The sequence below is a fragment of the Sardina pilchardus genome, chromosome 20, assembly GCF_963854185.1.
Source record: "Sardina pilchardus chromosome 20, fSarPil1.1, whole genome shotgun sequence".
NCBI lineage: Eukaryota > Metazoa > Chordata > Actinopteri > Clupeiformes > Clupeidae > Sardina > Sardina pilchardus.
Genome location: NC_085013.1, coordinates 13,731,802 through 13,755,367, shown reverse-complemented (window position 1 = coordinate 13,755,367; position 23,566 = coordinate 13,731,802). Strand labels below are relative to the sequence as shown.

Below are 23,566 nucleotides of genomic sequence, written 5' to 3'. Positions count from 1 at the left end.
CGTTCCTAATAGAGGCTTTGAAAAGGTTACATCTGATAAAAAGCTGTCAAAGGTTGACAAAGATGATTTACGACAGCATAATAGGACTACACGGCTAATTTGTCCCTCCTATGAAAGAGGTCTGTACATTTTGGAGGCTGTCATACGCTGGCTAGACTTTTCAGAAATATTTGATGGTATCGCTCGCCTTCATAAATTGTTTATGTTTTGGTGGATGCCTTTTTTATGGTATTTGCTTTAAAGTTACACTGATTATGAACATTATATTTGCCTCTTTTTCTGAGATGCATCAAAATGCTCTGAACCTGTTTTCAGCTTCAATTTACTGCATTGCATGTAATGTCATATTGATAGTATGTTATTTATTGAATGAATGAAGGATGGGCTCCTAATGAAAACAGCCAAGCTTTCTCATTTTTCAGGGTTTTGTTTCCCTTTGTCACAAAATGAACTTTGAAAATAGGAGTCTACTGTTCTGCATGCATAAAGGCTGTTGTTTCATCAGGAATTCGTTGACATAACCTCAATCAGATTTCTGACGAGCCCTCGGAACTTTCCAATTAATTTGGCTCCTGGTGTCAGGGCCAGCGAGCGAAATGCTGCGATGATAATCCTGTTATAGTTTTAGGCTGGTCAATCAGATAGCCCCGACACTGAATTATAATTTTTTGATACAAGATATTGCATAATGTATTCCGTTTTAATGGATGTGTCCATCACGCCCGAGCTCATCTTCACCCAGTGAGGCCAGATGCGTCTAATTAATAAATATGCTGGTAATGACTTCTTCCTTTTGTGGACAAGCTTTGCTGAGTTTTCTCAGGCACACTCAAGCAAGAGGTGTGGGTGTCTGTCCGTGTGCATGTCTTTGTGTTTGAGAGCGTGCGCCCATTTGTCTCTTTGTCTTTGTCAGTGTCGAGAGACATAAGTTTTACTGGACGGACGCCGTAGCCCTTGGCTTTCACACCAAAGCGAGGTGTAGTTCATCATTGGCGCCCGCGTCTTTGTGTCTGCCGGTATGGCTGTCAGTCTGCGCCTTTGTGTGTGAACGTGAGTGAGCGTGAGGGCGGGCGGGCGGGCGGGAGGGAGGGAAGGGGCTTCATTCGGAGGCTAGCAGGATGTGGGCCATCAGGCAGGCCTGGACCGATGGAGCGTGTCACCTGGAAGAGGGAGCCCAGGGCAGTGTCTCTGATGATCCGATGAGGCCGGACATTACAGGGCTAACCTGAGGGACTGTCCCCGTGCCAGTGGGGTGACACACTCACAGCCTGGCTTTCTGTCTCACACACATGCACACACACACACACACACACAAACACATGCGAGCACAGACAGTGGCAAAACTCTCTTTTTTAACACCATATACTCTCACCTTCCACTAATGGATTTGAAACCAGCGTTTCACCATTCTCAAGAACCTGTAACTTGAAAAAGAAAAAAAAAGGAAGCAGCACAAGGACTATCAGAATCTGTGAGCTTGTCAACAGTAATAGTCTTAGAATCGACTGAGATTCCTGTGTGGTGCTTGAAAAGTGCTAGACTGTGAAAAGTTTTAATTTCCTAAGGAGCTTGGCTCCTAAACCTGACAGGGCTTCACCAAAGCTTCTTGCTCCCCGAGAGCCTTTGGCACATGGCATTTGCCACCGCCGAATCCCAACGTGTGACACATGCATCTTTAAGCCCTAATGGCAGAATGACACCCCATGTTCATGCTTTGAGGATTGCGTTGCGCATTTAGGCGCATTGTTTGATGCTGCAGCATGTCATCTGCATGCCTCTGCTTCCACTGCACCCTTGGAAAGAAGCATCCATCTCCCCCTCCGAACCTTTACTTCACTTGCGTTTTGCACAGTTGTTTCCTGTGTGTTTGTGTTTGTGTGTGTGTGTGTGTGTGTGTGTGTGTGTGTGTAAGAGAGAGAGAGAATCTATGAACGTATCTTCACATTATACAAATTTGCGCCGTTAGCATTGAGGCTGTGAGCAGCTTTGACACGGCTGCTCTGCTGTAAAAGGCGAGGAAAGGGAGAGCAGAGTGCAGCGAGGAGAGAAAGAGAGAAGGGACACCTCGCCAATACTTCCCCAAAGCCTCTGTGTGACATGACATGGAGACGGAAAAAATGGAAGCCCGAAGACAAACTGAGGTCGGAACCGCAGCGGGGCATGCCTTTCCAATGAATTCCCACTTTGTTACCATTTTTTCCCTCTTCCTTCTTTTTCCCTCCCTCCCTCCTTTTTTTTTTTTTTTTTTTGTGGAAAATTAACTTACGTTTTTTGTCATCTTTCAAAACGTATGCCGTCAGACGTGTAGAGACACACTTCTCCCTCCCCCCAGTCCCACTCTCCCTGCCTCCCCTCTCCGTCGCCTTTTTTTTTTCCCCTCTCTTCTTTGACCTTCCGGGTTTGGTTGCAGGCAGAAGTCAGCAACATTTGTCATCCTGGTGAGATGTTGTCTCGGGGGCGCGGGGCGAGTGGAGGGACTTTATTAAAATGGCTCTTTGTAAAACCCAATCTAACGGGGGGGAGCTCGCGCGGCCGCAGCAGGGGTCTGAGCCGCGCCGCGCCTCTGACCTCCGAGATGTTTTTGGCAGGGCTCGCGGAGTGGCGAACGTGACGGCCGACGCGCAAGCGTTATTTTCTCTGACACACACACACACACACACACACAGATAGCCTCGTGACAAATAGAGCCGGCGCCACAAACAGGACGCATACTGTAGATCACACGTATAGCTGTCGGGCATGTCTGCCCACATCCAGAAGTGTGAAGCAATAGGATCCGTTCTGCAGACAATGCACACATTTATCTGTTCGAGTGTGTTCAGTGTGTGATTCTCTGCATTTTTTTTTTTTTTTTCAAGAAGTTGCGGTATGCTGTTTAGAGCATCGTTTGCAAATATGTAAAAGAGAAATTGTGGTAATATTTGTTAAAGTATCCTTTGTAAAGATATGATTTGAATTTTAAAGGTTCTTTTGTTATGATTGTGAATGATTTTCTGTCATTGTCTATCGCTGTCATTTTTAAGTCTGGCTTTCTGCCACCTTACTCTTTTATATGCCATAACAATGCTGTAATCACAGTGTGAGTGAAACACACAAATCTTGACCAGTTCTAAATGTACATGTTAAAATGTACATGCTTGTAGCCTTACACTGCACTTCGTGTCTTAAATTATAACCTTTTTGTACTGAATTTAGAGATTCGTATCAGTTAAATGGTTAATCTTTTTCATTTTCCTGTCATAATGTCTATTAACTATCAGAATGCATTGTTATAGAGGGTGATATTTGTGAATGATCAACCACAGTTTACTGTGTCATTATTGATATGAGATTTTACTACCCATTATTGGCAATATTATTAGGTCAATGTTTACCTGTTACGTGCATGCAACAGTCATAACAGCAGCACAGCCATGCAGTAAATTCCTAGGGAGGGTAAATTTAGCCTTTTTTTCAGATTAGAGAGTTCAATAAGGCGACATTTCATTCGACGAGACGCTTGCCCCGCCCACTCGTCCACCAAAGTCCCGTCTGCGGTCAGCGCTCCGTCACTATCTCTCTGCCGCCACCGCGGCGCGTTCCCCCGGCCGCCTCGCTTATCAGTCCGCTCGTATTGTCGGCCGAGCTGTTTACCACAAAAGCGCCGGGCCGCAAAGGAAACACAGGCGGCCCGTGTGTGATAAGGGCCCTCCGTGTCCCCAGGCTCTCATCACGGGCTCCCTGGAACCTGCCAAGAGCTACGGAGATGGGCGTGGAAGAGAGAAGCCGATCGCCATCAGGAGGCAGAAACCCCCTCATTTCCATCACGGTGTCACAGCGTGTGTTGAATGTTTGTGGAGCTGGAGGGTGTAGGTGTACCTTGACACAGTTCTGTCCTTTGAAATGAAAAAGAAAACAGTCAACCTTTGCAAGAGTGACGCAAACACGACAAGCGGGAGGAATGTATGGAGTGACGATATTATATCTTCATAATGAACGGCTAAAAGTAGCGGAGAGAACAGAAATAGAAGGCCCTTCCGAGTTCCTCTCATTTCCTCCCCTCAGCCACTCTTAACACTGAACAGATAACACCATCCAGTCCCCTCAACTCTGCCTCAGCATTCCCATTATGAAGTGTCTCCTCTCATCCACTTCCCGCCGCGCTTTAATGGCACCGCCAGATGAGAACTCCACTCGGCTGCGTTCCCTCGCCCAGAGACGGACCGGGAGATGGAAGACTCCCGACCAACGCGGGCCGCAGAAGACTGCCGAGATCCCTCTTTGGAGACTTGAGACCACAAAAGGGCACTGGACCATGAGTCGGGAGGCAGTTGTGAGTGACAGGCGAAGCGGGGCTTCCCCCATCCCAAACAGACCAAATTAATCCGAAACAATCACGGCTTTTGTTCTCCAGGCGATTGGGTTGCAGTCATGACAGTTGGCTTGAGAGACGCTTGGTAGCCAAAAAGCATCTCTGCCACTGTCTTTGCTGTCTGCTTTGAAGTGAAAAAAATACAAGAAAGCAGCTTTGAATTTGGTCCATTAAGGCTATAGTAGGGTTCCACTGCATTTGGATTCCAAGGTTTTGTTCCATATAGAGTTCTTCATGGCAAGAAAGCTTAGTCTGCCCTAATGTTTTTGTGTGTTTTGTTCTCAGTTTAGTCATATTCCGTGTTCAGAAATGAATTGAAATGAAGAAGGGTCACCAATACATCTTCTTGGTGCGACTTTCAGTGTTTTGGCTGCTGTAAATGACTTACTCTCAGTAGCTCTTGTGTGGGATATGTGAGTATATAAATAACCTAGACTTAAAATCATTGTCCTCTGTGCAACCTTGTCCTTTCACTGCTTGACACCCAAATGTTAGTCTCTCTCTCTCTCTCTCTCTCCCTTTCTCCCTCTCGGCCACCATCAATTACCCGGTTTGACCATCATGTCATGCAAACTGAGGACCAGATGTTGGCTAGCCAAGGCAGACCTCATCAGGAGGTTACCCTGGAATGGTTTTGCTTCGCGGCATCTGTAAAGGCCCTCGTCTGCCTGTTTTTTCTTTCTTTTTTTCCCTTTTCGTGTTGACCTCTTTGGGCTAAGACCTAGTGTGATGGGCCAACTGGTTGATGTTTTTTTTCTCCTTTACCTAGAGGGGGGCCCTTGAAGAGTGTGATCTGAGGGAGGTTTAAACCAAACACTGCTGTAGCCAAAGGTCCCCATTGTATAAATTACAATTAGCAATGTGCTGACTAGCCTCGGCAAAATAAATATCTATAAACAAAAGCTTTTAATAGTAAACTCAACTGTTGAGATTTGTTAACAGAAAAAAATGTTCTCGGCTCCACCATTCATTTTGATGCTTGCCATTATTAATCCGATTTTCTTTGTAGAGGTTTGTTTAGTTGGATTAACTCAAGGCTGGAAAAAAGCATTTTTAAATATGTATTGATGGACAAATATTCCAAATTCTTTCAATTACTTGTCAATGATTTGACCATCTACTAGGATTTATGTAAAGGTCGCTAGTAATGCACATAAGTAATGGATAATCAATGTGGGCTTGGAATGGTCAGGAGTCTTGGCTTCTCTTTCGTTAGGTGTTTGACATAGGATTCTCTGTCACACATACCTCACAGAAAATAGGTTTATACATATCTGCTAATATATCCACAATGGAAACCTATTTACTGAGTCATTTGAGAACTGAACGTTTTTTTTCTTTTTTTGTTTTGTCTGTGCATTGGCTTGAGACATGAAGTGGTAAAATCTCAGATGCTCCTATATGCTGTTGCCTCACATCTCGGCTTTGAGTTTTGAGTTTCATGTTCTTCGCTGCCTTCTTGATTGCCCTGATAGCTGAAACATTACTGGTCTCCTGGTCGTGTGTTAGGGAAGGAAGGGAGAGAGGGAGGGGGGGGGGGGGGACTCTGGCGTAATCAGAGACATATGAGGGCTTTCTGCATCTCTAACCCTGACCTTTGATTTCGTTCATCAATTCTGACTAATGTACGATATCTCTCAGGTCATCTGATTCTTTCCCTGTGCTCGTCTGCACACGGGCGGTATATAAATAATTAGTTTAAAGCTCTCTGGTCCTAATCTGAAAGGCTTTCTGATGAATGCCGCTCCGGCTCGGAACAGAGCGAGGCTGCCAGGATGGGCTGAGAAGTGCCCTTTGTTCTGTCTCCACGTCATAAACACGGGGCCTCGGTTTGCCAGCCTTTTTTGTCTCGTACAGTAAAGAGGAAGGGGTTAAGGCGCATTCCTGTTCTGCATGCTGTCAAAACGCGACGTTTTCATCACCAGCAGGGAGGTCGCGAGCGAGCGATACCTCTAGACCCCTTACCATATCCTCCCGTCCGCACCAAAGCGAGATAGCAGGAAAAGGTTTTTTTTTTTTTTTTTAATCAGCGAAACAAAAACTCAGCCGGAGTGAGTGCTCTGCCCTCTCCTTTGAGTGATGGGGGACCAAGGCATCAGGGTAATCCATCCCTCTGTTTGAAGAATATCTTTATCACTCGCTCGGCCGTCACCAAACGTGCTGCTCTCGCCGTCGCCACATTCGGACCTCTCCGACTCTGTCATCTGTCATGTTTTGTGTTTCAAGTGGCCGCTGTTCTTTATATATTTTTATGAGCGAGCGTGTCAGTCAGACAATAAGAAAGTGGAGCTGTTTGGTGAAAGCCGCCTGATAGAATATGCCACTTCAGTTTGACCGCAGCTGCAGCTGGCTTTATCCTGGTGCACTGTCCAGGGTGACGGATCGCATTCCCGTCCTGCGTCATGGCTAACGAATGTGAAAACTATTAACCTCAGACCTAGTTTTTCCCTCTCTGTCCTATTTGGGTCCGAGCAGCCCCGCTACACTCTGCCATATTGTGGTGCTCCTGTCAGGGCAGACAGTTTGTATTTCAGAGCCTGAAAGATTAACCAACGCTTTCCAACAGAACACGCCAGACCCTTCCATTTCAAATGCGAAACAGCAATGAAAATGATCCTTGAAAAGTATGACATTCGCTGGCCCGGTACTGCTGTTCGTTTGAGACCCGCTTGCTTGCTTTAAATCACATGTGAAGGTAGGTCTCTTGATTACTGTGTGCAACCTAGAGGGCTGTCTACTACACCTCCCTTAATTTGGCAATGAGGGGGTTTAGCAGTCTGTGGAACTCAATCCCTGGAGCTGCTGACAGTCCACAGCCCCCTGAGTACCCACTAAGGAGTGGGCCGCGGTCAGAGGAAAGACTACCGCCTCTGTTTTGAGTAATCGTTGTGGTTTGAATTAGAAAGGGGATAAATTCTTTGAATAATGATTGCAAAACATTTTGCCGGAGCTACATTAGGAGGGAAATCGAACACGCTGGCTTAAAACTTTAAACCGTTTCTTTTCTCAGGACTTGCACTCTTTTTTTTGTTTTGTTTGCGATTATATCACTGAGTTCATGGGAAACTTTCACTGGAGGTTACCTGCGCCGCTGCAGAGCCTGGAAAAAAATGGTCACGGCCGCGAGAATGTTTTTGCAGTATGCTGAAATATTACCAACCTTGTCAAATGTCATCTCGAATGAGAAAGCAAACATATTTTAATCAGCGCTCTAAAAGCCGGACTTTTTAAACCGTTGACTCCGGCAGAAGGGGTCACGTAATTGCCACGTTTGATGTCATGTTTGGTCTCGCTTTCCGTTTTGATGCCACCGCATGGAAAGTCAAGCCCCTAAAGAAGAGGGAGAGAGAGAGAGAGAGAGAGAGAGAGAGCAAGGATCATGGACAGAATGGGGGACTAAATGAAAAACTACTGGAAGGTCTTAACATGTTAAATGCTGTAATCTTCCAAAGTGCTTGGTCCCCTTTTCCTGTCGGCCCTCGTCTCAACTTCAACCTCTTCCCCTGCCCTGCATGTATCACGGCTGATGAACCCGGCCCAATCCGCTTTGACACGGCGCTCCCAGAGAGCCCCAAGGTGCTCCCTCTCTCCAGCGAGCACCACGTGACCCCGGCTGGTCAGAACATCCGCGCAGGCCTCCGAAAAAAAAGCCCGAGCCATAAACACAAGCTCCTATCACTCGGGCCCTCTTATAATGACTGTTTTAACAGCACAAGAGGAGGAGAGAATATACATTGTAAATTGTGTTTGACAACATGGTTTTAGTGGTTTTGTCGTAGCTTGTCTATGCTTATTACTCAGACTTCCTCTCGCCGCAGATAAGACGTCGGCTCGGCAGCGCACATTCCAAGGTGCACGTCTTAGGAGCGGGCGTGCTTCTTATCGCGCAGATTGATTTAGGGCAAACCCCCTGTGACAGAGGTCATTGTGTTCTTAAGTTATCCATCATCCGCTCTTTTTGATTCCTGTCCATGGCTGTCTCCAGCGTGTCTGCATACAGGCGGGGAGCCAAAGGGTGGGGCCTGTGGATGGGAGAGAGGGGGGGGGGGGGGTGGCTGGCGGACTGAGGGATGTGGTGTCAGTTGTGGCAGAGCGGGAACCCCAGAGACGTTGTACGTCTCTGCTGTTACTGCCCAATAACATGACATTTATTGATACGAAATAACGTGTGTTCGCCTGTGGAATATTTGTATGCGGGATTCATATGACCGTATATTACCTGACCATTTCTTCAGAAATGTTTGTTTAGTTGGATTAGCTCAAGGCTGGAAAAAGCCCTTATCAGAACAAATAGTGGGTACTTAAGATAGAAGTCGCTTGTACGTTAAAATGCCACTAATAAATGACAGACTGCCTGTCTGTCGTGGCCTTGCATTTGAAGCTGAAAAGGGCAGCTGTACTTTTCTTTTTTATTTTTGTACAGTAATGAAAATTTCTCATCTGTCATTTTAAATGTCAGAATTAATTTTATTTCCCATGTGAATCACGCTGCAAATATTTCTGGGGCTTTCTGACTTTCTGGAAATACTAAGCGATGTTAATATTCAATCCCTGAGAAGTGCTCATGCCATATTTCAACATGTCAGTGTTTCATTCTTTTTTTCTCTTCTCTTTTTTTGGAGACGAGAGAAGTATTATTTCAGTAGTCTGAAGATGAGTGCTGTTTTGCGGCAAGACTATCTCCCGGACTTAAATGTCATGTTTTTTCTGGCGTGAAAATGACGACATCTCACTTTCAAATATGCCATGATTAATAACAATGTTTGTCTTTCAGTGGTTATTTATTACCGGCCGTTTCCACTTCTCTTGGAGCAGTTTTAAAGTCATCAGAGACATTTTTTCCACAGCCTTTGTGAAGCTTCCGAATGGCTTCGGGATGAGAACGGAACAGAATAGCTCAACAAGAGTCCAAAATGCTTACGAAAAAAAAAACAGCATGGCGGCGGTGTATACACGGTTAAGGCCGCATTTGTGCCTCGGCTCGACAAAAAAAGGCTCCTCGCGTCGAGAGTCGTGTGCTGCCGCTCCCTGCTTTACAGCTTTTGGTGGAGGGATGGCTTAAGTAATTACACCTCAGTCCGTAATCAAAACCGTGTCAGGTGGCTTGAGACCCCGCAGATTTGGTACGGTGGATTTCAGCTAAATGCGAGGGCCGCTTAAAACACTTTTATGGTTCTCCCCTCGCATTATATGTTCTTCTTTCCCTCTCCGAAGCCCCCCTCGAAAATGTGTCACATCCCATTACACAAATTTGGATATGCTAAATTACCGAGGAGGGTGCTTAGGCTGAATACGTTCCAGTCCCTTTCCTCCCCTTCCCATCCTCCCTCCCTCCACACCCCAACACCTCACTCTCCTCTCTATTTATTCCTTTTACTGTTTGCCCATGCAGCAGGAAATGTAGGTCTTTAACTCTTCGAAGTTGTCTTGAATACCCTCTCCCCCTGCCCCTTACACACACACACACACACACGCACCCCCCCATCCCGATACACACACACACACACACACACACACACACGTACGCCACGCACGTACTTCGAAAAAGATGATGTGTTTTTGCAATTCAAATATTTGCTCGCTCTCCCTTTTCCAACGCAAAGCGGCTTTGAAGCCGGGGGAAGTTCTATCATCACCAATGACAGTGTGAGCGTGCAGCGTGACGGCGAGCCAGGCAGTGCTCCACACCCTCTCCCTTTCTCCCCGGCTGCATACTTAAACAGCGCGCGTGGAGAAATCAAAAATGCATGCAAATGATGGCATGTTTTGCATGCTCATATTTATATGTTTATTTGTGCATATATATATATATATAAAAAGTTCTAACTTTCAGCCATTCAGGTGAGGCCTTCTGCCACAAGAAACTGTGAGGAGTGGTGATCATTCGGTGTGAGGCGGTAATGCATTTGGTGTAAACCGTGATGCCGTTAAGCTAGCAAAAGAATGAAGCCTGCGAGGCCCTGTGTCCTTGTGTGATGAAAGGGTGGGCTAATGCGGGTTTGGGCCTTAAGTAGAGCAGGAAACACTTCAGGCCCCCGGAGCCTTTTCATTAGGAAGCTCAAGCCCTCTCCATCCACGTCGACATGAAATGATCCCACTCGGCAGAAACGGCTCCCCTTCGGACAATAGAGCTGCTTTGCACTCTCTTGCTCCGTGTAGAAGTGGGAGCTATTTCACATTTATAAACACGCATCAAACAAATTGGTGCATAAGCACACTCACACATACATGTGTGTAGATACAGACAGGCCCGCTAATACAGGCACACACTCTGTCTTCCATAGACCTTCAGAGCACTTGTGGTCAGGAATGGCAGACATTTGAGAGCACTGATGATTACCCTTCATATTAGAGCATTTTGTGGTTGCCGCAAAGTGAGAGTTTTGTTTCCTGTACGGATGATTCTAGAAAAATGTCATGCAAACAGCCAGTAATTCCTGCGTGCGCTACATGTCATCTCCTTCTCATTCAATCCTCCACTTTGCTGTCCACGTATATAAATTGCTGTACACGGCAAGCCTCCAAAATGGCAAGAATATATAAAATAGACTAATTAATGGAATTGTCATCGCAACAAGAAGCCCTTGCTCTCACAACCCTGTAATTTTTCTCCTCTTCCCCCCCTTTTTATTCTTCCCCCCTTCTTATTTTTTTTTCTCCTCAACAGCAATTAATCTCATTTTTAGTACAATTTCCACCCCACTCCTGAAGTCAGACAGAGTCTTTTGTTTTGTTCCTATTTGGCTTGGTTCCCCTGCATAGTCATTAAGGGCCCAATTAATGTCACCCTCTGTGCTGAAGAGTGCTCATTTTTATTGGGGAGCTGACAGTCTCCGCCATGAGTGCCGCAGTGTAATATGCATTAATTGCCCCGTAACACTGGTAATTACCAGTTCTTCAAGCCTCTCAGTAAACTGTCATGCCCAGACAAGACTGCTTTGAAATAGATTACTCATTAGGGAGACCTGCCCTGTTTTCCAATGGGCCTTGTTGTGGCACACACACACACTCACACACGCACGCACAAAAAAAAAAAAAAATCTGGTGCTTGAACAAATAGTTGCCAAGACCAATTTCCTATTACAACTTCCCTGTCACAGGCGTTCTCTGTCTTTTGCTTTCTTTCTGTAATGCTCTCTCTCTCTCTCCCTCCATCTTTTTTTCTCTTCTGCCGTCTCAGTCATCACACATGACCAGGGGTCAAGTGCAGAGACAGGGGCGCGCCCCGAATCTGCATCGCTCCCGTTCTATTGGCTTTGACAGTTTTGGAGACAGGGTTCTGTTTGTTGGCCCGGCTGATGCTGGGGATTTTTTGGACTGGCGGAGTCCAGTGGTTAGCCAGTGCCTCCTCCTCAGGAGGACCTTTGTCCCTCAGTCCACCTCGCTCGCTCTCATTCACGCAAACACCCTTCCTCTATGTCCCAGTGACACAACACTTAATACTTTCCATCAAGTGCTTTTGCTTTATGCTTGATCAGGGTGTTGTCAGTGTAAGTGGATTTCCTTTTCATTTGAAAACAGGCTTTTGGAACCTGTGGAACCTGCTTTGAGTAGCAATGCGGTGCCTGTTTCTGTGTTTGGCAGATAGCAACACGTGATACAAAAGAGGCGATAACGCACACAAATAAATGATTTCAATCTGTTGTGGGTGTTGACATTGTGTTATGATAAGGAGCCATGACAAGGAGAGACCAAATCAAACACGGGCAGATATCGGACTTTCTCTGAAAGCAGGTGTTGGTCAGTTGAGTCGTGCCAGAGATAATATTTGTCGATGTCACCTTACCCTGATGGAAGCGGTCAAAGAAGAATGTATGCTTGGCGTTAGCTGACTTTCTCCTACAGCTCACCTTTTTGTACAGCAACTGTGCTCTTAATAAAGCCACAGATTTTCTGAGGCAGAACTTCTGGTCCTTTCCATCTCAAAAGAAAAAAAGCTATTTCAAATACTCACACATGCACGGATCTTACTGCCATACACACACTCGCTCTCTCTCCCTCTCTCTCTCTCTCTCTCTCTCTCTTTCTCACACACACCACACACACACACACACACACACACACACACACATAAACACACACACACACACACACACACACACACACACACACACACACACACACACACACACACACACACTCACACCCACCCTCACACGTTTGCTTTATCTCCCTTATAGCAACTGCTCCAGGCAATCTGCTCCCACTCCTCCTAAATGAATTTTGTCATGGCCTTTCAGATTCTCGCCCAGAGATGTGCTAATGAAAGGAGATGGCGCAATTGGAACTGACCAGGTAGCAGTGCACAAAGAGCACAGCTGAGCATGCTGGGGACACCCACAGACAAAAGGAAAGCCATGCCGCTCTGCCGCTGATAAACCCATTACTCTTCTCATTAATACCCGCACGTTCCATGTGAATGAGTGTGTGTGTGTGTGCGTGCGTGTGTGTTTGTGTGTGTGTGTGTGTGTGTGTTTATCTGTTTGTGTTGGCCGAGCGCTCATCGAATTGTTTATGACAGCACTAATTGAGATAATTGAAGACGTTAAGATTACCTGTCAGCCGCGTGTATCCAAACTCCGCATCTGGCTGACAGCTAGTGACAAGCGCGGACCCCCGTAGCATTGCCCCATGATGCCGCTTTCCCAAAGCCATAATAAGGACAATGGGGTTGGCTCTAATTTGATGCGGACAGCCATCGCTAAATCCTCTGCCGGTGGGCCACAGACGTTGGGAGAGGGGAGAGAGGAGGAAGTGAGCCACCTCAGCGCCGCCCCGCTGGAGTCACACTTGGCATCCTGACAGGGAGACAACCAAGTAGTCTGAATGGGGAGTGGAAAGAGTCCTTGGCGCTCTTGAGTGGTTTGGAAATATGAAACAGAAGAAGCGCTTTGGGGCTGAATCTCTCTCCACTGACAGCTCAAGAGACAAAAGGAGAAGGCAGCCCTTTTGTAATAAAGGTTTGCGTGGATTGATGGCCTTAAATGTTAGCAAGCACAATTCTGTTTTTGCTACATTATTTGACCATTTAAAAGTGAAATATAAAGACATTTTTGACATTTTCAGATGCATCTTCTGAAATTTAAAACGTCTTTTGTATGTCTTTAAGACGCATCCTCTTTGGCCAGTGAGCCACCTGTCAGTATGGAGGCAATAAAGGCTGTTGGTCAATGCAGACCCTTCAGGATATGTACACAGCGGGCCTCTCTGCAGCCCCCCCTTCCTCTTCTCCTTTGCTCTCTGTCTCTCCCTGTGTGGATAGTATTGTTTGGAGTGTCACCACCAGCCCAGATCAGCACTGTCAACCCAGGAGAATCCCCCTGTTTGTTTTCTTTGGATTTTTTTTCTCTTCCCCTCCCTTGCCTCAGACAGGGGTTAAACTGTCAGATTGACAAGCAGTGAGCCCTTAGCACCCTCCTTCAACTCGCTTCCCCAAACGAGTGGAAATCAATACCAGATTGCCCGAGGACTGCTGTTTTGGCGTCGCCCCGACCCCTGCGTGTCACTCAGTCCCGCTCGTTCATTACATGCTGCGGAGTATTAAACTTCCAGTTTGATCCGGCGGCTAATTAGTGTGGCCAGCCCACTCGGTGAAGACCACACACCCCTGTTCCCTCCAACCCCCCCACCCCCCCCACCCTACCCTCCATCCCAGCCTCCAACCTTTGAAGTCCCACAGGGCTGCGGAAAGGGGAAGGCTGCAGTCCAGTCCCCCATCCCCCTCCTCCCCCTCCTGGCCTGACTCTCCACAGAGGTGGCCACGGGGCTCGTGCATGTTCTGTTTGCTTAGCAAATTTTTTAAAACTACAATGAAATTCGATTTGCGCCCCTGATCACTGGAGACAACTCTGGGTAGGCGTCCGGCGTGGGAGTGTGGTTAATGGAGCTCCCCCAACACACACAACACACACACACACACACACACACACAACACACACACACACACACACACACACACACACGTGGATGTGTGTAGATGGAGGGAGATCTCACACTGAGCTTGTTGTATTACCAAGGCCATGGCTACATGTGACTGCATAGCTTCCTGCAAGATGCAGGCTGGACAGGCTGAAGTGCTTTGGTGATTCGTCAAAACTGCCTGAAGAAAATGGTCATGTAAGTCTCCCTAGGTTGGTAGTCTACTATATTGCAATGTAATATAATTGTAACGAGCTATAAACACATCTAAGCTCTACACACCTAAGTTGTATTTTAAAACGTACTTACAGTAAGTTAAATAAGCTGTCACATGAAACAGACGTCGCAGCTGTCAGGATCAGGTTTTAAGGTAAGCCACTAATGTCAAGTATTTGCTTTTAAGTGTGGTGCCGGTGGTGTGTGTGAGTGTGCATCAGTACGGCCTCTGTGTGCCCACCCACCCACATGTCCAGGACCTGACACCGAGCTGCTTGACTGGTGAAAAGACCCAATGACACTGCGCCCCCACCCAGAGGCTAAAATTATCCCCAGGAATGTAAACACACTGCTGAGTAAGCACAGTGCTGCTGTAGCCAGTTGCTCACGCCTCCTTGCCCCAATCAAGCCACCAATAAAATTAAAAAAAAACTTCTCCTAGTCTCCTAGTTCCCAAAATCATACTAAGTCAAGCCAAGCCAAGTCTAACCCTGCCATACAGATCCTAGGGTTGTTTAATAACTTTTTTTCTGCCAATTCTTTCCTTCTTAGCCATTGTCTGTACTGGATGAAAGGCTTTATTTGCCTTCTTTTGCAGAGTTCCCCCTTCTACCCCATCCCACTACCAGCATGGTCAAACAGTTACATTTGCTGTGTCTAAGTGCCTATAAGTAATGCAGACTTTTACAAAAGTTCAGATGGCCTAGCGCTGACACATTGATTTAGTGGTGGTAACACGACTGTGCACTTCCAAAGGTGGCAACTTGGACGAAAGCCAGGCCATGTTTTCCCAGAGCCCTTGAGTGCAGTCTGTTTTTTTGGTGGTGGTAAGGGGGCCTTAACAGCGGCATGCAGGCCTCAGGCTTTAGACAACAAACATTCACACCTATTTATAAGCTGTGTTGATTTATCTCGCTTTTTTCCCCCCAAGAGGCGGTTTCACCATATCAATCTTCTCGGGGTACTTAATCCGAATTACATTTGGATTCATGGCTGTGTTATCATATCCATACCTCAGAGTTAATAGGTAAGAACCATAGTTCAGTCATGGGTGAAATAACATCAGTAGATTTTTTTTTAAAGCCACATCTACATCGTTACACGTCTAATGTGGTTTCCTCGACTCTGCCTCACTTTTTTTTGTGCGTGTTTGGGGGGCCAGTCACCCACATGACATGCCTACATTTTTCTACTTGCTCTTGTTTATGCCCCTTGAATTGGCTGCCTGCTGAACTTACCCCATGAGGACAATGCGCGAGACGCTGGACACAGCATCAGGCTAGGCGCCTGGCCCAGCCCGGCCAGACTCGGCTTGGGTTTCAACCCAAACTGTTGTTGATTACAGCCGCGGCCCATCGAGGGGCTCGTTGCAAATTGGAAACACATTAGCGGAGAGGGGTTAAGGGCAGGATTAGGGCACGGCTCGCAGGGAACGACGGCGGCTAGATACTGAACGCGAGTGTGTTGGTGGTTGGGGTTAGAGTGGGGGATTTGTTCGGGATCCCCCAAGAGACGATTGCTAATTATTGACTAAGGCTGGTGGGATTTCACAACAGGTTAAAGGAGCGTGTATCCCCCTGTGACTCCGTGGCACCAGAGCTCCTGCGCAGGCCTGGCCTGCCGAGACTGACCGTCACCACCGGCGTAACTTCCTCTTCCTGGTCCAGTGCTCTGACACAAGTGGCCATTCATCATCCCCCCCCCCCTCCCCTCCGAAAGGCTGCGGCGGCGTGGCTCCGGTCTCTGGCCAGGGATTCACTCTGCAGTGTGAGCCAGCTCAGCTGCGAGGACCTGCCGGGTCAGGGAGTCATCAAAGCACATTTTCTCTTCTTATTCTTCACCCTGGAATTCAAATTGATTGAAGTGTGCTGTTTTTTTTTTTTTTTTTTTTAAAAACATTTTTTAAAAAGGTTTCTTCTCCGACATACTCCAGACTCTCATTCCTCATATTGTGTGTTGACAGGGAATGGCTTGGCTCTTAAAGAAGGCAAGTGAGTGACTCGGAAATGATGCGAGGTTAAACCGTGTCTCGAAATGGCCACGACTGGCCTGCCAAAGTAGTGCCTCAGATCATTCATTAGAAACGGGGTCCCTGACTACACCGTCGTCCAGAGCATCATCTGCTAATGAATCCACTCTTGGCCAGCCTTAATGAAGGGCTTTGTTCATTTGGGTGATGGAGAGCGCCATTTAGGGCCATATAGAGCAGACTCCTCCATCGCATCAGCTGAACCCCAGGTCAACGTGCATCTGACCCTGACAGACACGCAAGAGAGAGGCCAGAGCAGGAGCCAGTCCCCATTTGGAGCAGAATCGCGCACGGTTTCAAGCATCGCCAGACGGGAGTGCCTTTCACTGGAGCCCAACCAAAGCCAGAGGCAGTTCAACCCCAGGTCTGAAAGGCCCTTTATGAGAACAGCATGGCCTCTCTGTCACAGGCTCCCTTGGGTACCCCTTCGTCAGTCCAGCCCCACACACACACACACACACACACACACACACACACCAATCGCCCTGGTTCTGGAGGCAGACTGACTGGGGGCCAGGGCACACTCTTGTTTGGCTTTGCTGTGCAGCCAAAGCAGGCGAGCACATGTCAGAGCGAGTCGGAGCGTGACGCTGCAGATCTGAGGCCCAGCCCAGGCCAGGACACCGGTGCAGACGTGAGCTAAAGACTAGAGTCGCCGTGTTTACACAAGGCCAAACCAAGGTTGTAGATCCTGGGCCACGAGGTTTACGTTAAACACGGTCACCTCTTAACACAGACCAAATGCTTCCCTCCATCGCGTCAGTAGATGATGTCTGTCCATGATGTGCACCTGGTTACTAATCCTCTTGATTTCTTTTTTGCTCTTCATGTCTTCTCCTCAACCCCCATCCCCCCATCCCCTCCTCTTGCATAGATCTCCTACCTTCCTTCCCACCTTGTCATTTCAGATGAAATTAAGTAGCTAAATCTGGAAGTGCCATCTTCTTAGTCATTATCACAGGCAGGCCAGGCGTTTATTGGATGTCACCTCACCAATACGAAGGTGGTCATTAATACTTGAGCTCAGGGTAATGAGCTTGGAGCACTTTTATGCAATTACCGGTGAGCCTAGGATGAGGACCAGGGTCTTTACCTCACGCCATAATGAGGTCATCAGTGTGAGCAGGGGCAGCGGGGGCAGGAAGACGGTCACGATGGCAGGGGCTTGGTTGCGGCCCTGGCCAGAATGTTCCAGAATGAGATGCGAGTCCTGGCCTAGGGCAGCTGCCTTCTCTCCGGGGTCACAGAGGTTCCCAAGGTTTCCCGATAAAACACCTTAATCCTCCGTTAATCTCCCCAGTCGTATTGACATCCTGTGCTGCAGGGCGTAAATTTCCTTCTCCCACCCGCCCCCACACACCTCTACTCCCACCCCCCTTCCCAAGCCCTGCCATCAGGCATGGCGGGTACAACCACATCACAACCCTTTTTCCAAACCTTTCCTCAGAAGAGTGCGGAGAAAGGAGGGTGTAAAAACGTCGCAGAGAATTACACCTGGTGGAAGATGCTGTCCACTTTACAGCCGTCTGCCCCACCTTAATTACAGCATTTGTGTTCGTTTGGAGTCGGTCACCGAGGGCCGTTCGCCGGTCATCAACTCCAGACGCTTGCGTTTGACGTACCTGAGCGGAATTGAACATTTCCAGCGCTGTAAAACAAAGCATCGAAAGCGCAAGGGAGGTGATGGAACTATTCTGGGCAGAAGGCGGGGATGTTAATAACCTTCCGCCTGTCCAATTGGCCTGCAGTTATTTACGACGTGTCGGCCCAGTCCAGGACGTTGTGCTTGTTTACCGTCAGCTGTGTTCTGTCCAGCCGAGGCCGCTCGCTCGCCCTCTTTAAATATCCTGTTTGTGTGCAGGCCGCCTTTTTTTTTATTATTATTATCTCTGGCCTCTCTGACAAAAAAGCCTCCGGCTGCCCCAGTAAAACATGCGAGACGCAGGTTCTGTGCCACTATCGCCTCGCTTGCAGCCTTGAGTTGCGCACCCCCCCCCCCCCTCAGCCCCCACCACCCAGTTCAAGCCCTATAAATAAACACCAATTAATCACCAGCTGAGAGCCAGGGTTGACCAGAGCTGTGACAGCACAGTCTTTGCCCTGCCTCTCCCCTATCTCTCGTTCTTTCTCTCTCTCTCTCTCTCTCTCTCTCAACCATATTCGATTTCCCTCCTTATTTGTCTTTTCTCTGTCATATCTAAGGTTGAATTGGTTCTAGGCATAAAGACTAGGGAGTGTAAGAAGAAAAGAAAGCTCCAGAGATTTTTCGGGGGAGGAGAGATAGTGTGTTCTGCTCAGAGGACTAGTCTTTGTGTGATTTTGATATGCATGTATTGTGAAACGATATATGTATATAGAAAGGTTTATGTATCACTGTAACATTTGTGTAAATTCTAATTGAAATGGGAAATTACAGGTAATTTGAGCTCTCTGGCAAAAGTACATACGTGTCAACTCCTGGTGCAAAGGTAATAGGGTTTTATTGACAGTGCGGTTGATGAATCAGTAATCAACGTTCTGTCTTATTCTTCAAATTAATCATGGGTCATTAAATGTTGAGAATGACAATAAAGGGGGCTCAACTGTAGCCTGGGCCCCACTTTAAATCCGCTGACACATTTTGTCTGACACAGTGTGCTCTGTCATTCTAAGAATTGTGCAGAGAAAAGAAAAGAAAGGTATCTTGTGGAAGTTTCCAGGAGCCGCTGCGGAAAAAGCTTGAGACGACACCACAGAGGCCTGTAATTAGTCATTTAATTGCACTGCGATTACGCACATGTGCATGAGTGTGTGCGTGTGTTGGGGTGAGGGTGAGAGTAGGGGGGCACATTAGCTAATGACAGCTTACTCTTTCAGCACCTCCATTTGTGTTTTTTTTTGTGTTGTTTTTTTTTTCTCTCTCTTCTCGTTTTCGTAAGTGCTGCACCCTCATTAAGCTGCCGTTTTAACCAGCATGGTACCTGCTCTAAAATCAAAAGGCCCAGGCGAGCGCTCGTTACCGGCTAATGGCAGCTTGTCGGGCCAGGCAATGATCGCCGCAGTGACAATCGCCGCGGCGACCGACACCTCCCTCCAGCCCGCTGGGGGCCGCCACGGCTCCAAATTAGTTTCATTTCACAAACAATTTCACTGGCTCGTTACGCAGTCAGATGTTTATTGGAAGATCACTGACTTCCCTGTGTGGAGCTGATGCCTGATGCTGTGGGGATGTGAGGAGCGCGAGTCCTCCATAATGGGCCCTGCAATTAGCATCGGAGCTTTGTGTCCATTCAGAATGCTATTTATTTCTGTCTTTAGTCTCAATGCATCCTGCTCTCTCTACCTCCTCATTACCATCCACACATCAAACTTTACATTTTTAAAAGATTTGTTTACCTACATGTACACACTGGATTTTACATGCTGATCTTTTTCTACTTTACAGCACTGAAGATTGTGACATTGTAACTGTTTTTTGTCATTTTCTTCCCTAACTTTACTTTTGTCTTACATGAATGTGATAATTGCTGGCTGGCCTCTTCTCTATTGATGTAAAGTTCTACCTTTTCAGAAAATGGTACTTTCCGCTCTCTTTCCCTTTCTCTCCCTCTCCATCTCTTTCCACCGTATCACCCCCATACACACACATCTCTCATAGCTCTGACAAAATACCAGTGCTCCGTCAGAGAGAAGCTCAGCCACTCCCCCCCCCCCCCCCCCCCCCCCTCAGTCCAAAGTTATCTAATGTAAATGTTTAGATTTTGTTTCCATAACATTTCCATAAAAAGAATGGCGATCCATACGGCATTGGGATTGTGCGATGGGAATGTTTCACGTTTCGGGTTGCGAGGGAAGGGGGGGGGGGGGGGGGGGGGTCGGATAGGAGGGGAAAGGACAGAATCCTGCCCAGAGAGCCTCAGCTATGTGTGACTTTGCGGTGAACTTGCCTGTGCATCTGCGGGGCTTTCTCTAGCGTTGTTAGTTTTGGCCCGCGCACTCTAGAGATACAGGACTGTAAATCACTGACTGTAAAACAGGGAATGCTTGGGCTCTGGCTATCACACGTGCTCATTTTTTTTGTGTGTGTGTTCTACTCTCTTTTTTTTCTTTTTTTTTTCTTTCTTTTTGTCGGGAGGCTCACCTTGTCTGGCAGAGGAATAAGTTATGTATAAGGGCCGATGTGTCCCGGCATGTCCAAAGGCATGGGTCAAGCAGGCAGTTATTTACGCAGGGCGTGCGGATCTGCCATGACATGACCCGATTTGAGCAAGTTGGAGAAAGAAGTGGCTTGGGGGTGACGTCAACAAGGTGGGTCGTGGGTCAGACTCCGGCCCAGGGTCTCTACGGTGGGTGCACGCGTGACATTGTCAATGACAACTGTCTCTCTCTTTTTTTTTTGGTTGTTGTTCTTCTCGATGGTGTGATTGATCGCTCTCGCGCTTTATGAACTCTTCCTGAGCGTCTGAACTTCCTGAGGGGGCGGGTGAGCCCACGGGGCGGCTTCCTGTCTGCGTCCTCGGGGGAACGTGCCGAAACCCTGTTTTATTGTCGGAGGATGGTGTGTGTCACCGCAGACAGCCACGCTACTCCCAGCCGGCCTAAGTCTGTGTGTGTGAGTGTGTGTGTGTGAGTGAGTGAGAGAGAGAGTGAGAGACCAACTGTCGTTCAACAAAGCGAGAATCTCGAACCTGACCCCGGGTTTATGCACTGCAACCAAAGTTCAAAGAATAGGTACGATCCCGTCTCCCCAGTAGGAGGGGGGCACTGCTGCTCGTCTGGCTGTAATAAATAGCTCCAAAGATGATTTATATGACATTGAGGGGAGTCATGAAATGATGTCAAGCTGTGCCATGCAGAAGGCTGTTTTCAAATTAACTCAACACTTCTCTTTCCCCTCATTTTACATTCTTGCTGCAATCTGTGAAAACCGCCGATGAGAACTGAACTTCGCTTCAGTTCCGACTTAAGCTGTTTAGCTAGCAGAAGGGCAAGTGGTATTATTTATGGAGCTCTAGAAAGGTATTGTTAGCCAAACCAAACCAAAGTGGCTGTGCCGTGTGTGTGCGTGTGTGTATCTGTCGTGTGTGTGTGTGTCTGTCGGTCGTGTGTATACGTAACAGCTGGACACTGCTGGAGTTGAAACCATCAGTGCAAGCCTTCGCACATTCCCAGTAAACAACTATTCCTCATTCAAATTCTCAGAGGCATGAAACTTGCATAGTGTCTTTTTTTTTTTACGACGCAATTTGAACGATCAACAGTGCTAAAGGCCCATTGTGAAGGGAAGCCTACGCAAGTATCACCTTCGTCCACCGATCTTATCTAAGGATGGCTTTTGTTTTTGGCAGAGGGGCACGTTTCCTGTAGGAAGGATCAAAAGACCCGGGCAATGTATACTACATTGTGTCTATTCCTCAGTGTGTCACGCACATTACCTCACGGCCAAAGCGGCCGATGGAGGAATTCAAAAGTCCGAGCAACAATAAGTGGTGTTGAAAAAGCCATGAACTTTCGACAGCAATCATTTCAGTGAATGGGATTGTTTTGGTTATCTGGTTCCGTTTGGGTTTTGTCACGTGTGCGCTAATGCTAACAAGCTTCTGCCGGTGCTGTGTTGCAGGTTCGGACCGGGCCTGGTGATCTACTGGTACGGGTTCATCTCGGAATTGGACTGCCAGCGGGACAGAGGGATCCTCCTTAAAGACTGCTTTCCCTCCGACATTGTAACCCTCTGCCCCAGGACCAGCCAGAGCTGACACCACTGCAGGGGAGGGGCCAAAAGGGAGGGAGGTGTGTGTGTATGTGTGTGTGTCTGTGTGTCTGTGTGTCTGTGTGTGTGTGTGTGTGTGTGTGTGTGTGTCTGTGTGTGTAGGGAGTGCAGGGAAAAGTTCCCTGAGAGGATGGTGTGTATGTCTGTGTGTGTGTGTCTTGAGTGTGTATGTACTGCGGATGCGATGGATGAGGTGTCTGCTGAGACGCAGGGATGAGGTGTGTGTGTGTGTGTGTGTGTGTGTGTGTGTGTGTGTGTGTGTGTGTGTGTGTGTGTGTTGGTGGAAGAGGAGATGGTGGCTGGGATGCTGGTGGAGACATGAATCCGGAAGCAATTTCGCTTTCCTGCAGTGCGAGACTACTGGCAAACATCTGCTCTGAACTCTGGCTGAACTCCGGCCGGCCGGCCCGGGCCGCTGTAGTACCTCAGTGCTAAAAGCACACCGGGGGCCGGCGCGGGGCCGGGGGGCCCCGGAGGAGAGGACGTGAGGGCAGGTAGAGGCTTCTTATCAGAGCCCTGTCCCTCGTCACCCAGCCGCCACCCCCTCTCTCGCCGCGCTCCGCAGGGCCAGGGGTGAAGCCATCCATCTATCCACATGTTGCTGCTTTCCTGCCTTCTCTCTCTGTCTCTCTATCTGTCTTTCTCTCTCTCTTTCTCAGTGCCTCTCTGCTGCTATTTTTCACTCTTTCTGCCTTTCTTTTTCTCACATGGTGTCGCGCACTTTCTCACTTACATAAACGGGGTGGGTCTTAAACTCCTCTGGCCAGTCAGTCCCTTTCCCTATTTTTGGGTGAGAAACTTTTGTCAGGTTTGTTTGTCAGCTTCTAAGTGGGCTGAAGTGATCGAGATAATGCCACATTCTAAATGCCGTCTGGTTCTGTCTCTTCACCATTTTCTTTTTTTTTCTCCTTTTTATTTGAGGCCTTTCTGTGCGCCTGCTTTTATTTTAATGCGTTTCTTTCTTTTTGATGTATTCCTCTCTGCCTCTCTTTCTTGTCTTTGATTGGTATCATTTGTTTCAAGTGTATAAAGCCTCGACGGAAATAAAATGATGAATTGAGTGTGAGCGATGAAAGCGGTTTGTTAATGGCATTCTGCATCTGGCTGGGCTTACATGGTCTTCATATGCCGTCTCCAAGACTGTACATCAGTAATGCTCACTGGCACAGTTATAAATGATCGCTGGCATTCCGCTTGTTGCCCATGGCCAACACAAAGACATTGTGAATGCAATAAGGATTTGTGTATTTAGATGCTGATTTTCATAAAAGTGGGAGAAGCTTAAAAAGATTTTTTTTCCTTT

General features: G+C 47.6%; 1 protein-coding gene across 2 annotated transcripts in view; it reads left to right on the top strand.

The window, feature by feature from the left end:
* Window positions 1-22,476, top strand: part of cdin1 (CDAN1 interacting nuclease 1) — a 60,659-nt gene extending 38,183 nt beyond the window's left edge. For both annotated transcript variants that reach the window (XM_062522774.1, XM_062522775.1), the window contains one exon: window positions 22,114-22,476. In XM_062522774.1, coding sequence (XP_062378758.1) covers window positions 22,114-22,249 — 136 coding nt within the window. In that variant the 3' untranslated portion in view covers window positions 22,250-22,476. The remainder of the gene's footprint in view (window positions 1-22,113) is intronic.
* The last annotated feature ends 1,090 nt before the right edge of the window (window positions 22,477-23,566 follow it).